We start from the raw sequence: 18,262 nt of genomic DNA, 5'->3' as shown, positions 1-18,262 counted from the left end.
AAGGGCATAACAAGAGGCAGCAGTAGACATCATAGATTGTGAGAGAAGGGATGCAAAAGGCAGCAGAGAACTGAACAGTCGAAAGCATGAAGAAGTCAAAAATGTTTTGAAACTCAAGGAGAAATAGTGTCATTAACATGAACAAGACAATGTTCTGAAACAGGTAGAGGAAGAGACCCAAGTTTATAAGTATATTTAATATGTTTCATAGCAGGGGGAAAGAACAGTTGGTGCATGTGTAACTCTTGCAATCTTTATTGTTCATGTTATATATTGGACAGCAAAAGTCAACATCAGTGTACATAGTACATTCTGAAATGAGTACAGCAACAAATTCAGAAGTATAGAGTGATGTAATGAAGACAACTTGTTTTATATTTCCAGTTATGCAAGGTTCATTTGTTATCAGTCACTTGATGTGCTTCTGAAATAGTGAACACATCAACACAGATGATTAACAAACAAGCCAAGCTATGTGATGAATGATAAATGATGTTGCCAAATAACTAACATATCAAATACTGAGTTTAGAATATCGAAAATGCATCCTATTCTTGACCTCTTACAAACAATAAGACTGCAACTGTAACAACTGATTGGTTCCATGCATATCACTACATTTGTTCTCAAGGTAGTATTCTGGCTTTTTTCCTGCTCTGGATTCCTTCCATTCTTCAAATGAATAACAAGTTTCCAGCCTAATCCTGTGCACATTTTACTTGGATGCCAGTCTCACCAAATTCACATGTAAATTATCAGGTAAGCGTGCACAAGGTTGCAGCCATGATTGTGTCTGAATTCATCAACTGAAACACTTGCTTCTATGCTCTTCTGCCATGCGTGCACAGTCCAGCTCAACTGAAACATCTGTATGTACACTGAACTACGTATTCTTCTATTGCAAAATAAATCTCAGCTATCAGTTCACAGTTAATCAGTGCTTGTTTGCATTCTTACATATAGGTCATAGAAGCAGGGCTGGTTCAACCCCATTCCCTAAGAAGTAGGATGCTCCAGGAATGGCCTCTTTACCAGGTTTCTCACTATCTCTGGGCAACTGGTTTTTTTTTTCTTTTTTCCCCTTTTCGCTATCTGAAATTTATGATATTCTAATGGCTAGAGATTTTCTTTAAGGAACATGAAGCCCTTAATTAATTAATTAATTAATTAGGTCCTAGGGTAAAACAAAACCATTGATGACATGGACTGCTCACATACATCAGATAAATTGAAATTGATAGATTATGCACAATAGGTGGATCGGGCTGTGTACTTATGAGCACTTATCTGGGAGTAAATACCATTCAACTTCTAAGTAAACACACTTCAGAATGGGCTGTATGGATGTTTCTGTGAGCACAGCTGTGTATGTGTAAATTCTGCTACTTCCCATTTGCCATGCATGCATCAAGTGTGAATACAGGGTTGAAAACTATGGATTGCTAGTTGCAATTTATTTTGCAGTAAAGATGGCTTGTGCTCAAAGGTAGCCTGCTGATCCATCAATGGACCATGCATGCCCAGAACATGGATATAGAGCAGGCTTTTCATCTGGTGAAGAGAAATAAGACAATTTTTGAACTATTTACAGTTGCCAGTGTCTACTGGGAGTCTCTAACTGGACACTAGTTGCTTAGAACTGAACCCCAGCAGACCTGAAAGCAGTTTTATGTATTACTTGAATTGGTGCCTAGTCCTTCTTCTAAGGAGCTGAATCATACAATGATCCTCCATGGATGAGAAGATCATTTAAGCCTTACATCTCACTTTACACATACATATATTCACCAAATGGAACAATGGTTCCTCTTTCCAGTAACTAAAAGGATGGGGGAAATGTACAATGGCTCTGAAAAGATTTTAGGGTTGGGGGGGAGTACACTAAGGCTCATATGGTTGAAGTCCTGTACTACAGAAAGAATCTGACAGGTCTACCAAGGGCTTGTCCACACTTCTGTTTGTTTGTTTGTTTGTTTGTTTGTTTGTTTGTTTGTTTGTTTTCCCAGGGGAAGCAGCAGGGCAAATGGAAGTGTGGACCAGCCGTAAGTTCTAACACTCCTAGGATTAAAGAAGAAACTATGTCCAACTCACCTCTGTCTAAAGCACAACTCAAGTGCAATTATGCCGAAGACTAGGGACATTTTCACACATGACACTAGAACAGCTTTCTATATCTCTGATATCTCTAGCACGCATATTCATTTTAAAAAATGGTTATTTCCCACTTTATATTCCTTGCATACATGTACAGAAACACACCTGATTTGCTCAGATAAGCTCTTACTGTGTTATCCTATGCGTGTTCTCTCAGAAGCTGGTCTCAACTGACTTCAGTGGGATTTGTTTCCACCTAAGTGTGCACAGGAATGCAGCAGTCCTAGTGCCATATATGAAAATGTTGTAACAGTACTTTACAATCCATAACTTCTTTGGTGACCGTCAGACTCCAATGGCTTCTAGTTTATGAATCGGTGTGGTAGCTGCGACGACTGTCTCCAATAAGCTGGGTTTTCTCAGTTGCATTTGTCGGCTGAAGCAGAATTGGAGTTTCCCCATCTAAAACAAAGGAGAAATCAAGCATTAGCAGTCTCTCTGATCTGTTGTCCAAGGTATGGAAAACTGACCTTCAGCCAGGAATGGCTACTTGCCCACCTATGACAGCTATCATATATAGGCACAAGTCAACCAAGGTTAGTCGTTTTAAAGTCCCATTAGGAGAGAAGTAAGCAGTTGCTTAAATTCTTACATTAAGTGAGAGGACAACAATGAAGTCCATTTCAGAAAGGCTGGAGTTTAGATGAATGAAGCCACTGAGCCTGGAAACTTATTTAGGAGCTGAAAGATCCACTCCTTCCTGGCCCTCAGTTAACCTCTAATCTCTGCTGATGTTTCCATGTACTCTCCCTTCTCCCAGATAGTCCCACAGACAGCTAGCCAGCATGTAACTTACAGCAATTATTTAGTAGCATGAAGAGCCCTATGTCTGGAAGCACTCCAAGAACAACTGTCCAGATTCAGTTTCCATTTATTTACCCACAAGCAATCTGCATCACTGCTTTCAAGCAACAATTCAGAACCTCCACAGCTTTCCCCAACCAAGACAGTAAGGAGATGGTACTATACTCCATCTGCATATCAGTGACAGGCATGACCCAGATGATCCCTCCCTGAATTTTAATGTAAATGATAATTAGCATAGAGGACAAAATGAAACCTTGAGGGATACCATAGGTGAAAGGCCAGACAGGTGTCCACCAGCACTACTCTCCATGAAGGACCAACCATACTATAAAATCTTGTACCAAGTAAAATGAGCCAGGAGGATACCATGGTTGATAGTATCAAAAGTTACTTAGAGGTTCACGAGAACCATCAGGGATCCAGTCATCATCTCTAGGAGCCCCTGCAGACATCCTTTTAATTGTACATCCATGATGCTTTATGCTCATGATGTTATTGGGGTGGTCACACACGATCTCATTTTCAAGGCTATTTGCACCTGCAAAAGTTTTGGCGCAATCACACTGCTTCATTTTCAATCAGTGCATGTCCCACAACTTCCTGCTGAAATCCTGTCATTTTTAATATTACAAATGTTCTGGTTTGTTTTTGTCCTGCTTTTCTTGAGCTATGGCTCCTCTGGACAGCAATAATGCTGTAGCATTGGGGCAACATTGTAGAACAAACTGAAGCAGAATAAACTCATTGCTAATGCACTAATGTGTCAAAAACATATTACAGAATACATTTGCAATAAAACACCAGTTTGGAAGGGCCCTACTTTGTAACATAGATTGAATATCCACTAGGTAAATCAAGATTATTCCACTGTCAAAACCAGGACAGAAGCTAGACTGAAATGGTTCAAGATGATCATTTTTATGCAGGAAATCTTGGAGTTGTGTCACCACAACGCACATTCAAGCGCATTTTCTCCAAACTGGAAAATTGAATACTGACTGGTAATTGTACAATACAGTAAGACCTCGAGGAGGTTCTTCAGCTGAAGATGAAGGACTGCAGTTTTCAAACTAGAGTGTACAGTTCCCATTCTCAAGGAAGCATTAATCAGCTTCTCTGCCCATTTGGCCAGTCCCCCTCTGGCTGTCTTGCCAGGATGGGCAAGGTTTGACCACACGTATGTCATAGCTGTCTTCCGAATCTCATGGCAGAGAACATTCCTATCCTAAAGGAATTCATCCTTGAGATTTCAGAAAGATTTGAACTTGAATTCTGAGGACATTCAAGTTTGAATTTCTCATAAATTAAAATTGCCACCTGGTCTACATTTGTTTTATCTCAGCTTCATTGTTAGGCAATTGAAATTCTGCATAAATGAATAAAACATAGATGCAAATTGGCAATGGCCAGTCCTCACACCCAGGAATAAATCCCATGGTAAAGGGATAGATCTCTTAGCATCCTGCAAAGGGTTCACCATTTTCAATCAAGTACATTGTTTCTGCCATCATCAGCCTGTATTGGTTAAAATTCATTTTCTTTCAACTCCCATTTCAGTTGAAATGACACCTCCTTCCTTACAGCAGAATCATTTGCTATTACATGTTCAGATGTAGACAAGAGTGGACAAATCTGATTTCCTGGAATAAGAAACACTGTAATTTCCATCATGTTTATGTAAATAGCCTGAGATCTGAATATGTTTGTGTTTGGGTCTTACCCCTCCTCTCCAAATTTATTATCTCAGAATCAATGCTGTGAAAGTTCTGATGGTCATTTAATTCATCCTTCTGTTAATGTTTCCACTTCCTTTTTTCTTGAAAACGTCTCTGTGCATTTAACTGCTACTTGAAATGCAGAAAGGGCAGTCCCAATATAGTTGTGAAGCTGCAGCAAATACATTTCAATATTATCAGAAGAAATGAAAGGCTCAGAGTCTCCTTGGGAATCTTTGTCACACAGCCCCATTCTTTCTTTTTTACTATGCCTGGTTCTTTCAGCCTGTTCTTCCTGTAATATGAAATATCCCAGGCAGGTGCTAGATTTTAAGTTGTGCATGTTTTCAGTTCAAAAGAGACAGCTTTAGGATAGCTATGTAGAAGAGCTCTCACTCCCCTCAGCAACATGACTGCTGAGTCGCAATGGAATAATGGTGAAAACAGAAACAAGGGGCTGACTTAGTGAAAATGTAGTCCTAACATGTTTGTTGAAATAATGGGGAACCCAGGAGGCATGTACGGCAGGGGACAGGCAGCAGTGTTGTGTAACATTTTCTGCAAGCTCTCCTGCAAATGGCCTCCTCTGCCCTAGCCAGGTTCATGTCTGTTTTTAGAGCCTGACCGGGGGTGGGGTGGGCGAGAACAGTTTTTAAAACTGCACAAGAGACACCTGCGGGGGAAGCATACGGTCAATATCCAACATTGCAGTTCCACTGGCACAACAGTTTCTTCCTCTCCTGTTCACTTCAGCACCTCCAGCGTAACGCCAAAATAAGCTCCAGGGGGTTGGGGGACCCTCCAGCACAGTTTTGAGGGCACATAGGGGGAAGAGAGGAAACAGAAGTCCTGTTCCATCAGCAGAACTATGTGTGTACAACATTAAATACAACCCTATAGGTCCTACCAGTGGAGTTTCCCTCACACTTGACCTTTCCTCAGCATGCATATTAGTATTATAAGGGAAATAATGATTTGAGAACTCAAACCCCCCCCCACATTTTCCCCTTATAATATCCAATTTGCCTCTTAGCTAGCAAAAGCAATTCTTACAAAAAATACTCCATGGTCTTTAGAAACTAACAGGTTCTATGGCATTCATTTTTAGCACTCTTGTTGGTAAGACAAAAACACTGAAAATGAGCACAGTGTTAAATGTCATCTCAAACTGGGGTGGGTGAGTGTTTCCCCTCTAATTCAGCAGCCTCCCCACAGCAATACATTACAGCAAAGCTCCTTGCTTCCAAACATTGAGAAAATCAGAGTCTGTATTCAGCTTTTTGCCTGTCAGAAACATCATGTTTTATAAGTGCATGAGGGGAATAAATTCCACAAGTGCAGCTTTTCGAGCATGAGTAGGGGAGCTGCACCTGATGAACTTTTGCTTCTCATCCATCATGTTTTGTAAGTGCATGAGGGGAATAAATTCCACAGGTACAGCTTTTCGAGCATGAGTAGGGGAGCTGCACCTGCTGAACTTTTGCTTCTCATCAACCAAGGCACAGTAACTCTCTTAAGAAAAAAGGTTATACCAGGTTGCAGTGAAAAAGTCACAAAGGCAGTGCTGCAACCTATGCCTGAAGAAATTAACATCCTCAAGATGTTTAGTTTGAAAAGAGGGACAAACACCCACAGAGATTAACAGTGACATTAACAAGCAGCCGCACACCACTGGGCACTTAAAGTAACCTGTACAGCAGGCTGAGAGGAATTCAATTAACACTTCCTTCAAGTTAGTATCCTTTCTCAAATTAACACCACCAAAGCTAAACAGCTGGAGTGAAACCCCAGGGTATGTATTTGAGAAAATAACAGTGTTTTTGTTGTTTTTGTTGTTTAATAGTATATCTACATCCCCATAATAATAAGCACCTCTTTCCATGTCTGTCTTAATTTGCTCTTCTAGATCCTCTGGAGACAAGCAGAATTCTTGATCTTCTTCTGGTGCCTTAGGCTTGCACTTTCCACAGCAGCAGTTGAAACAGCAGCACAAGCAACAGCAAAAGTAACATCCGGTCAACAGGCCACAGATTGCAAACAGGCCCTTAGAGGAAGCGGAAAAGAGGAAGGGAAATGTGTTCAGATATAGGAATGGGAACCTAATGCCCACAACTGTGTTTCACATGGTTGTTCACCTGTCTTGTGCAAATGCCCAGTGTTTGGTCTAGAGTAGCCTTGTAAATAAGTCCACAGACGGTACTAATGACTAGGCCCTAGGCTGATGAAGCCCTTGACCATGCCCTCCACCCATATTTATGTGAGTAATTTGTGACATATTTGAATATAGAGTTAGTAGGTCATTTTAAAAAAAAATTTGGCCAATTGAATTGATTTTGGCCAATTGACTAAGACAAGCGCATGTCCCAAACGAGGATAAAACAAGATACACTGGACTCTAACCTAGGCATGTAAACTGATGACTGGCTTGGATACTTATGTTATTTGAAAGCTTCTTTTTATGCTTCTTTTTGGCTAAACACCTGTCTTTACTGTGGAAAACAAAATGCTAGACTAGATGAAATTTTAGCACCGTGTGGCAGGATCTCATGGAGCTATGGAGAAAATAACCACAATGGTTTATTATTGCTTTATTATTTATGTACAAGTTTTTTTATTTATAAAAAACACATTTATGAACAAAGATACAAGGTGGAATTCAACATAGTGTTAAGGAGATTGTTCTATCAGTGCAAGCATTTCTGCTTGCTTGATGGAACAATCTCTCCTCTCCTCCCATGTGCTGTTTTGCAGATTCTCCCAATACTCCAGAATGGATTGGGGTGGGGGGAGGGGGAGCCATGTTGTGCTAGCAGACCAGGGTAGCTGAATCTGGCCCATTAAGGTATTATTCAACTTAGGTTTACTCAGAGTAGACCCACTGAAATTAATGAACATGGCTAAGTTCTGTCCATTAATTTCAATGGGTTTACTCTCCTTAGCTGAATACTACCCATATTAAACAACAAATACCCAGAATGGAAACAGGGAGAAGTGAATCCTTTTGTGCTAATAGAAAGAAGTGTCAGCTGTGACAGTTCTGGAACTGATTATATTTAGAACTTATGCCTTTTAAAGACTTTATATTTTTAATAGCTGAATAGTAGGCAGAAATTCAGCAACTCTCCCTATGACCACTTCTCAATGGTGGGGAAAGTTCTATATGCAAATAGCTAACAATCATGTGGCTATAAAAGATTGGGAGACCCATAAGGTGGAATCCCTTCATGAGAGTAATCTGGTAAAACCAAAGTGTGAGGATAGCTCATGGAAGTAAAAATAAATGTATGACATAATATTCATTTGAAAACTCATTCTTCTGCAAAATGGCAAGTCTCATGTGTCTTATGTTCTATTTAAATTAACAATTTCTTCTGGCCCAAAGACTTTGTAACTAGAAATAGCTGCAAGAATAACACATTAGGTGTGAGATCTGGCACATTTTTTAATGCCTTAGGCCTAATGTGTTTGGTCATGCCCTAATTCAAATGCTAATGTTTGTGATATGTACACCCACAAATGACAAATTCTTACAATTACATAACAAACCAAATGAGTAAGGCCTTTGATGTCATTAAAGACGCAAGATTCATTTCCCTTAGTTCAGTTTGTACTGTTATGTTCCTCTTGCTCCCCACATCTTCAACTTCCTATTTCCAGGTCCTTCACAAGGCACCCAAGGTGTGCCATAATCGTACATGGTGTTATGTATTACTATTGCTTCCACATAATCTATGCCATATATAGCCCAGAATAGGGCTAAGTTTGTACTGCAAAAACTTATTAGCTGGTTGTCACACCAAGAGGACTTTTCACTTTGAGCTATGAGTCATTTTCATTTAGTCATTACTGAAAAGAAAGTCAAAATTAACCTGGAGCTCCAGCTTCAGATATAATTAATGTCTTGAGGCGATAAAAGTGGCATGTAGCATATTTAATTAGTAAATGAAAGGGACAAGGAAACATCCTTTAATAAGCACTTTCCTGAAAGCGTGCTTCATTATACTTTTTATAATACTTGTTGAAACAGTTGAGATGCACCAGCCATTTCAACAAAGCCCGATACTGAAACCTGTTTTAGATTGACTTACCTACTAGAACTCTGCAAAGCTTGTCAGGTTCTGTGAAAGCTGCAATAGGAAGAATAGACCAAACAAAACCAAATGTTCTGTGTCTCTGAGTCAATACTCTGAGCTAAGATGAACCACCTTTGCATTCAAGTACTAACCTTTGCCCACCAGCTCGAAAGCATGAAGTATGTATTGACGTTTTCTTCACCAAATTGTTCAGCGATGTAAAGCCCTAACGATCCATATTGGTCATATATGTTTCTTTTGGAGCCGTCAGTTAGTATAGCATGAGCATTATTGATTTCTTTAAACTTCTCTGCAGCCTCTGGGTTATCAGGGTTCTTGTCAGGATGATATTTCAGGGCCAACTTCCTTAAATAGGCAAGAAATGATAAAGAAAACTTTGATGAACAGCAAGAAAAGATGAAGATAAAAAGATTACATTAGAAACTTGGAAGCAAATTTCTTTCCTGAGCAGGACATGCAGGTTACATACTCTAGATTAAGGGCTTGTCCACACTTCTGCTTCTCCGATGCTAGAAAGCATGGGTCTGAGTGCTTTGCCACTTGACCCACACTTTTTAGGCACGGATCCAAGCAGCTCAACTATGTCAAAACTGTTATTCACATATGAACAGATAATGGTAGATTGCTAGCCTAATGAAGTCTAAGAATCCTTAGAGGATAAGTGGCACATGTTAGGAAAGAGATTTCAGTAATATGAGTGAAGAACTGACCAGAAGACATAGTGAATATCTGCAAAATGCATGTATTTGTAATGTTGGAATGCATGCATGCATTTGACTGTTCCAAAGGCATTTGGACATTTCTGACAACTCGTGCCAGAATTCAATGGGATAGAAAGATCCTGCATGTGGCATCAGGATATAGAGATCATTGGAGCCCATTATGAACAAACAAAAAAGGCTTCTTATATAAGATTTGTTGTACTGTTGACATTTTTAATTTATATTTTATTAAGGATTTTCTTGTTTTACGTAAGTAAGTCTAATGCCTCGTATTTTTTCCATGTAACATTTTTACAAATCCGTTTCATTTGTTGAGACATTAGGGGGAGAAGAAAAAAAAGAAAAAAAGATTTTGGAAGGCTAATCTACCTTTTGACTTCTTGTAAACAAGTAATTACAAGGTGCCCTCTGGTGGCGATAGAAGTGATTGACTTCTCAGATCCTTGTTCTTGTGAGACACCCACACCCCAACTCACCCAAAATCCAGAATGTAGTTTGTTTTTAAGCATGAAAACAAAGACCTGCCAGGAAACCAGACAGATCAGCCACATACACCCTTTCAGGAACTTTATCCTCTCAGAACATACCTGCCAAGTAAGCCCTTGGATGGAAGAAAATATGAGCGGGACTTGTATGTTCAGGCACCCTCAGCCCTGCAGAGGGTCCAGAACTGACCTGAGACACTGGCCTGATCTCTCCCCCCCCCCCAATAGCAGAAATCAAGTTCCTGGTGGTTGTGGAACACAAGCTATCTCAGGCTCCACTTCTTATGTCAGCAAGCAGGGGGAGAGAGGAATGGTTTCACGATTAAAGGGGCCCATGGATACTCTGGGGTCAAGGTTCCACAAAAAATTACAACTAGCCTTAAATATGGAAAAATTATTCAGCCATTCAGTGAGGATGTGTTGACTAGAAGGGAGTTGAGCAATTGTGTGGTGATTGTTTGTACCTCTCTAAGAACCAACTCAGTATCCTAGTTTTGGAGAAGTGGTCAAATCTAAGGACTCCACTCCACTGAGCTACATATGATTCCATAAAACATATGGCCTTTATTCCAGATAGTGCCCCTTGTTTTAATCTGTTAGCCCTGGTGAAGAGTCTGAGGACCATAAATATGATGTGGGACAGAATGAGCTTCCAGATTTGCAAGACACCTTTTTCCAGGGTGTGTACACTATACTTTTCCTCCCTGGAGTTATTCTGTGATTATGGTTATGAATATGGATAACCATTAATATCAGTGGTGTTTAGTCTACAGTCCTAAACACCAGTTAACTGAATGTACATTTGTCAGAATTCAGCTGGTTGAATTCAGCAAAGTCATTTTGCACAAGTGGAGCAACTTCTGTTCATGCAACGGAATTTCTTCTTCCTCTTTCCCCCCGGCTTTCTGAAGGGTTGAAAGAACTTGTACAACATATTTGGGAGAGGGAGGCCCATGGGCATAGCTGGGGGGGGCAGGTGCCCCCCAATCAATACAAATAAGTACAAATCTGAGGTTCTCGCCCGCTCCAACAAAAGACTGCCCCTCTAACAAAAATCCTGGCTATGCCCATGGGGAGGAGAAGGAAGGGGAAGTTCCACTGAAGGAGTGGAAACCGTTCTGTGGGTACAATAGCTTCATTGGCTGCAACCCATTAGGATTTACTGTACAGTACTTCCAAGTACACCTATTTAGAATTAAAATGTGAGAGCTGAATTCAGATATTACTTTGTCACTTTTCCTGCACACAACAATATTAAAAATGCAATAAAAAGCAAAATGAAAATGTGTTCTTTCTGACAGAAAAGGTACTAAACAGTTAATAGCACAGATATAGAATCAAACATAAATCAAAATGAGGTTATATTTTTAAAAAGATAAATGGCTTTAAAAGGCTTTGATGAATAATTTTTTTCCCTCTGCAGTAGTGGGTGTAGTGGCATATTCTGCGGTGCAGGTACTCTTCATGAAAGCCTCCTTAGCCATGCCCTTTCTTAGACTATACAACAAAAAATATTTTTTGACCAATACATATCATATGACTTCAGCCCCAAGCCAGTTTGTTTTCTTATTCCTTGCTTCCACTTTTCTTAACATCCAGTCTGATGAAAATGTTTTGGGAACTCAAAAGTTTCCTCACTGTTTTGCAACATTTTGATCATAATAAAAGGATTTCAAAAATTTTCACAATGAAAGTGGCAGCATGCGCTACTTTAACCTCTTTCTTCTTTATTTATTAGGGTTCTCTTTGAGAAAGCTTATTTATTTGGCATGTAGAAGACTGGCAAATAGTCCCCCAAAAAATGACATCATCATCCCTGCTGTGAAATAAGTGACGCAGAAAAGACCATAAATATGGTGCCAAGTGAACCTCTCTGAAGAGACTGTCCCATAATCAGGGCACCAACACCTAGAAAGCCCTTTCCTAGCTGTCACCCACTTCACATGTTTGGAGAAGTATATATAGGAGAAGGTGATCTTGCAGATATATCAATGTGCCCCAGCAATCTACAGTAACCTATTAAACAAAGTTTGTCACTGAAAAATAATGCTAACTCTTCCTTTGGAAGAGCACCACGGTTTTGACATTTAAATAACATAGGTGGCTTTGTTCTGGCAAGAACCAAGCTAACTAATAACAATAGGAAATTTGAAGTCAGGTATTATAGAATTATTATACTGCATTGCCAACTGGTTAGTTCAGCAGCAGGTTTTTAGATTCATGAATCAAATTAGCATAAGTTAAAGGATCAATTAAATGAAATCCAAGTGTCTGACTCATCATTTTGTCTTGCAAGTATTTACAACTATTCCATTAAGTGTGAATCCCTTTGATATTTCCACTTTATTCAGAGGCAGTCTTTGTTTTTACCTGTAATTGCTAATAAAGATGGATAAAACACCACTGTTAGTTTTACCATAGATTGCTATGTAAATCATCACTATTCATGTACAACACAAAATAAAATTCAATTCACTTTGCATTCTTCCATGACAACTCTCTCCTTTAGGGATTAGAGAAACTTTGTGCCCCTCCAATGTGAAAACAACATCAAGACTAAAAAGTAGGAGTCCACAAATATGGTTACCCGTATGGTTACCTATATATGTAACTGTAGAGACCAGCAAGGAAAGCCTTCAGGATATTTTACTTTTGGAGAACAAAGTTTTTACAAATCTGCTCAAGGAACAAGAGAGTGCAGCAATTCACAGAAGAAGCAGAAAGAAAACACACCTCCTGCTGTTTTATTTAAAAAGGTCAGCCATAGTGACAGTCTATGTCTTATGTAAGTATCAAAGGTTGGAAGGGTTGCAATGCTGTACACCAGGAGTAGCCAGCATGCAGGTTAATTCTGTGTCCAGGGCAGAGGTCTACCAGCTCCATCTGGTACGCTGGCTGAGACCCTACTTGCCCGCAGACTGTCTCACCAGAGTGGTACACGCTCTGGTTATCTCCTGCTTGGACTACTGCAATGCGCTCTACGTGGGGCTACCTTTGAAGATGACCTGGAAACTGCAACTAATCCAGAATACGGCAGCTAGATTGGTGACTGGGAGTGGCCACTGAGACCATATAACACCAGTCCTGAAAGACCTACATCGGCTCCCAGTACGTTTCTGAGCACAATTCAAAGTGTTGGTGCTGAGCTTTAAAGCCCTAAACGGCCTCGGCCCAATATACCTGAAGGAGAGTGTCTCCACCCCCATCGTCTGGCCCGGACACCGAGGTCCAGCTCTGATGGCCTTCTGGCGGTTGCCTCACTGCAAGAAGCGAAGCTACAGGGAACCAGGCAGTAGTGGCGCCAAACCTGTGGAACACCCTCCCTTCAGGTATCAAAGAAATAAACAACTATCTGACTTTTAGAACACATCTGAAGGCAGCCCTGTTAAGGGAAGTTTTTATGTTTGAAGTTGTTGCTTTTTTATTATTGTTATTGGTGTTCAACTGGGAGCTGCCCAGAGTGGCTAGGGAAACCCAGCCAGATAGGCGGGGTATAAATAAATTAACAACAACAACAACAACAACAACAACAACAACAACAACAACAATACAGTGCCCTCCAGATGTTTTTGACTACAACTCCCATCTGCCTTGACCAACAATAACTGAAGGGCACATTAGCTACCCCTGCTACACACACAAGGAGCCATGTTCACGTGCCACTATAATCTTGCTGACCCAACATGGTTTATACGTACACTGCCCAATTGCTTCTGCTTCACTTCTCCCTTGTTGTGAGTGGAAGCAACAAATCCTGAAGCTGCAATTAAGCTTGGCTTATATATGTGTTAGGAAACTATTATTATTAAGCACTTGTGTTGATGCTGTGCCTTTATTTCATTTATATGTTTTATTGCAGTGGTGCCATTAAGCAACCTAGAAAATGTTGTCAATAATCACCCTTCTCTTAACAGTGGTAAGTTAATTGTTCACATTGTATGCAAGATTTGTGGGTGTGTGAAAGGGCTGTAGAGGTCACAGTGAATATCTGTTGTGGGTGGGGGCTGGAAAATGCTCAGCTGTTTTTACAGTGTAGAAGTTGCATCAGAGATAGAAAAAAAAAACTAATTTAAGCATGTGCGGGCTTCAAAGCTGAACATCCCAAGATTCCACAAAACTATAGACAGAATAGTTTGAAAACTTGGTGTCCATGAAAGAGTTCAAAAGGAAGCTATTTATGGAAATTAATTGTGATATTAAAGATGGTTGATAATAATGTATGTGAATATGTGTGTGTTGAGAGGGGAAGGTGGTGAAATGACTATCAGATTATGCTAAAAGTTTTATAAATACCTGTAACATTTCTTGATTTCTTCATGGGATGCCCCCTTCTCAAGACCCAGAAGTTCGTAGAGTGCTTGTCCCGATGTAGATAAAGCACGCTGCCTTTGTTCAGCCATCGTATTAAAGCATTTCCAAGAAATCTAATGTGCAAGAAAGAATGCCCACTGGGATAGTGTTTCTCAAGAGAAATATGAAAATTAAAAATGCACCAATACCCTGCATATGCTTTTTCACACTCCACAGTGAATGAATATAGCCAACCAATTCGCCATGTGGGGAGCTGCCCATTTTCTAAATGTGCACTAAAGTGCTTTAATACAGAGAATTTTGCCTGGTACTGAACTATTATGTGGTTGCTGCTGCTCCACACCCAGTTTGTGACTATTTCTGTTGCTGTGCAATGAAGATGCTAGTCCTACCTATCCCTCCATTCATTACTTCAATGTTTTAGCACTACTTCCTGGTTCCTTGCTTAGGGAAGTGGATTGTTGTTCTGTTCTCATGTCTAGTGTTTTTATTAACCGTTGAATACAAGCCTGCAAAGTCCCCTAATGATTTTGAGATGTAAAGTAAACATTTTTATTTTGTTTTATTGCTTTAGTTGCCTACATTGTGACTGTGATCTATGTAATTATCACATCACATTACACTTTAAAGTAAAGATTGACAATTTATACACATGCTCGGCCCAAGCCACCTTATCGCACAAGGCACACAGGAAAGTACTTCAAAGAAACGTCTGTTGTTTCTCACTAAGAGACACACCATCAAGCACACTAACATTTCATCTAATATTTTAAAATACCTCATAAAAGCTTCAGATATTTGAATGTTTCAAATGCACAAACAAAACTTGAACGTGAACTCTGAAGATCAGAAAACCATGGTGGAAAAAAGGGAAGACAAGCCATTTCTTAAAAGGCCACTCTAGCCATGAAACTCTGTAGCTTGGGTGGGGGGAATACCTTCCCCACTCAATAACACATTCCACAGATTACTATTAATTACAGGCAACAAACTTATCAGTTAGTAGCATGACCAAACCTTTACCACACTGGTCACGTGAGGGAACTTGTGACAGAAAGCGTACTCACCATGTTTGCATTAATACTGATTAGCAAGCAACCATGTGGTATAAAGCTTTATCATGTGCACGGGCATCCACAGAATTGTTTTCTGGGAGGGCAAAGCAATGCACTGTAAGGAGGGAGCAGGTTTGTTTCTCACCAGAAATTTGAAGAATGATACCTGTGTATTTAATTTCACGTTGCACAAATGCTAGAAGCTGGGAGGGGTGCCAGATCAACCTACCTCCTTCTGCTGAGGAGCACACTGCTTGCTGCCTCCTGTGCTTGTTGCTTGCCACTGCCTCCTCCTTCCCTGCCTCTTCCTCCTTCGCTGACCCTGCCACTCACTGTGGCTTCCCCAGGCTGCCTCCAGTCACCTCAGGGCAGTGGGGGCGCCATTTTCTATGTTGCCTCAAGTGGCAAAATGGTTCTAGGCTGGCCCTGATTGGGGGATATGGGCACGAGAGAGCAGGTCCTTCTCTCACCTGAACCTCCAAACTGTTAAAATGTACCTCAGGGTCAACCCATACTGAACCAGCTATGCACAGCGGTGGGAACAGGGCCTCACTCTGCTACTGCTAAATTAGCATTCTGTAAGGGAGGCAGATGTATGTGATTTTCCCTGTCTGAAAGGGAAGCCTCATTAGAAGACTTGCTGCTACCTGACAGGGCCAGTGTCAAGACTCAACCTGCCAGCACTGCCTCCATACCACCCACCTCCACTGGTAGAGAAGTGGCGCCCACATTGGCACCGATTTTTGGTGAGATCTTGCTGGAAATCGGCACAGATGCCCACACAACTTCTCTACCAGCAGTGGAGGAGATGGGGGCACCTACAAGGGCACTTCCTTGGGGGCTTCTGTCACCTGAGGTGGCTGCTTCAACCCGTTTCATGGGCGGGTTTGTCTTGTTGTTGAAGGCTAAAACCCAGCAGGAAGCCCACTAACAAGAGACCCCTAGACCTGCCTCTCCTCTTCAACATTGTGGCCTGTTTCTTTGCTTGTCTCTCACTCTGACCCAGAGGGGATGAGCAAGCAAGAAACATCTATGGTGAGAAGTAGGAGAGGACATTGTGGCCGAAGGCTGCCAAAAGCTGGAGGCGGTACTGACCGTCAATTCAGATGCAGTTGTACCAGCCTCCTCATAGAGTAAGAGCGGACCATACCCTTTTCCTGCATCTCAACACCTACCTGTGTATCATAAAGGCTCTTATGCAGTATAGTTGTACCACACTGGGTGGTGGGGGCAAAAGCTAGCACAGCAGTGGTGGACACTGCAACCAGCTTATGGCGCCAGTGCAAGGCCATTCATTGTAGCATCACACTGGTTTGGAATCCTAGGATGCAATCCTAAGAAAAACTGCTACAGAGCCTGGGATTGACTCATTAGTTTCATTTGATTCTGTTTGGACTAGCACAATAAATTACCGGTAGCATATTCTACTTTCTTTTCCACATGGAAATCAACCTGTGCTAAGCACTGTACTCCATTTCAAATAAAACTGGTGCTTAGCCTTTTTCTTCTTCTTAACTGCTCATCTAGAAATAGTATCCTGCACCAATTCATACATTATTTACTTGGCCCTGTTTTGCTAGAGATTCAGATTGTAATGATGACATTTCCTTATTGCATACAGATAATAAACCATGGTCATATGCTATCTGCTTTCTCCACAAACCAACAAATTTTACATAAGGATCACAGTAAACTAATAATTTTAAGAACAACAATTTCATTTCTACTAGGAAATAAAATGTTATTTTATAATTCATCACATCTTTCTGCATTATTGAAATAAACATATTAATGGATAACACTTGTGGCTTATTGATATATTACTTACCCAAAGGAAATAATTTTCACAAGAGATCATGCCTATTAAATTAAAATAATGTCAGTAGCATTTTCCTGTAGGGCCTGAGGGGGTCATTTCAGGTCTCTTAATAATTAAGTTGCTGGGTGCATTGCATGTTATTAAGTAAGAATTATATGTCTGCAACTTGTTTAACATGATAGTTTCAAGGGGACTAGTGTTGCACCCAACAAAACAGATGAGAACAGCATCTGCAATAAGACGAGACCAATAAAAAGTGACACAGAACAGCTTTTGTGAACTTCACAATGCCGTCTGCATGAAACTCCCTATATTTGTATTTAAAATGCAATTCTACAGTATACACTCTTACATAATGCTAATTTTACTATCTTTAAAGTAGAATTCAAATTTCTGAAGCTAGTAGGAAGTGACATGCTACTATAAGCAAGATAGACAGGTAATTACAGCTGCAATCCTAAACACAACTACCAGGGATACAATAGGATTTGCTTCTGAGTATAAACAGGCAGAGGATTGTGTTGCATGGCACTAAAGCTACAATCCTATATACACTTTTTGTCAAGCACCAGGTACACAATAATTAAAGGTTGCTGGGCTCCACTTTCCTTGGTAGGTCACCCATTTTGCAGATTTGCTGTCTGTTCTCCTGAAGGCTGCACCATCTACAGTACAATTCTATGCATCAGACGTAAATTGTATTTTAGCTATTTTGGCTTATTCCCAGATAAGTGTGCAGTGAATTGCTTGCTTTAGAGGAAGCATCATTAAACTCAGTGATATTCAGTGGCGTAGCGTGGGGGGTGCAGGGGGGGCCGGCCGCACCGGGCGCAACATCTGGGGCTTAGGGTTAGGGGGCGCAAATCCACGGGTTAGGGGGCGCAAATCCACGGGTTAGGGGGCGCAAATTGCTTGCCTTGCCCCGGGTGCTGACAACCCACGCTACGCCACTGGTGATATTTATATTTGAGTAAGCATGCATAGGTTCATGCTGTAATGCTGCACACTAATGTGGTTAAAGGTTTATTGAATACAGTGGAACTTATGTATGATCAAATTTATATAGGATTGAGCTTCACAGCACCAACCTTACACAATTT

At 40.7% G+C, this 18,262-nt stretch overlaps 1 protein-coding gene across 7 annotated transcripts; it reads right to left on the bottom strand.

Annotated features, from left to right (window-relative positions):
- Positions 1 to 239: 239 nt before the first annotated feature.
- Positions 240 to 16,608, bottom strand: DNAJC5B (DnaJ heat shock protein family (Hsp40) member C5 beta). Of its 7 annotated transcripts, none has more exons than XM_083624160.1 (5): positions 16,439 to 16,608; positions 14,271 to 14,401; positions 8,902 to 9,115; positions 6,549 to 6,720; positions 240 to 2,556 (listed from the first exon to the last, which is right to left on the bottom strand). In XM_083624160.1, exons 2-5 carry the CDS (start codon positions 14,375 to 14,377, stop codon positions 2,462 to 2,464), a joined length of 588 nt encoding a protein of 195 aa, XP_083480286.1. In that variant the 5' UTR covers positions 14,378 to 14,401; positions 16,439 to 16,608; the 3' UTR covers positions 240 to 2,461. The 7 variants fall into 7 exon arrangements, with proteins under 7 accessions (XP_083480286.1, XP_083480285.1, XP_083480282.1 ...); XM_083624159.1 differs by lacking the exon at positions 16,439 to 16,608 and adding an exon at positions 15,510 to 16,351; XM_083624156.1 differs by lacking the exon at positions 16,439 to 16,608 and adding an exon at positions 16,046 to 16,237.
- Between the last annotated feature and the right edge of the window lie 1,654 nt (positions 16,609 to 18,262).

The sequence above is a fragment of the Podarcis filfolensis genome (genome assembly GCF_964270895.1).
Source record: "Podarcis filfolensis genome assembly, chromosome: 7".
Classification (NCBI taxonomy): Eukaryota; Metazoa; Chordata; class Lepidosauria; order Squamata; family Lacertidae; genus Podarcis; species Podarcis filfolensis.
Note: the sequence above shows the minus strand (reverse complement) of the source record. Positions and strands in the feature narration are given on the sequence as shown.

Excerpts from the sequence above, each read along its gene's own strand:
- DNAJC5B (XM_083624156.1), bottom strand. The coding sequence starts at position 16,222 with ATGAAACGGGTTGAAGCAGCCACCTCAGGTGACAGAAGCCCCCAAGGA. Across the intron at positions 14,402-16,045 it reads CCACTTCTCTACCAGTGGAG|ATTTCTTGGAAATGCTTTAA; the intron begins GTGGGTGGTATG and ends CTTGCACATTAG. Across the intron at positions 6,721-8,901 it reads TTTCGAGCTGGTGGGCAAAG|GGCCTGTTTGCAATCTGTGG; the intron begins GTTAGTACTTGA and ends GCTTCCTCTAAG.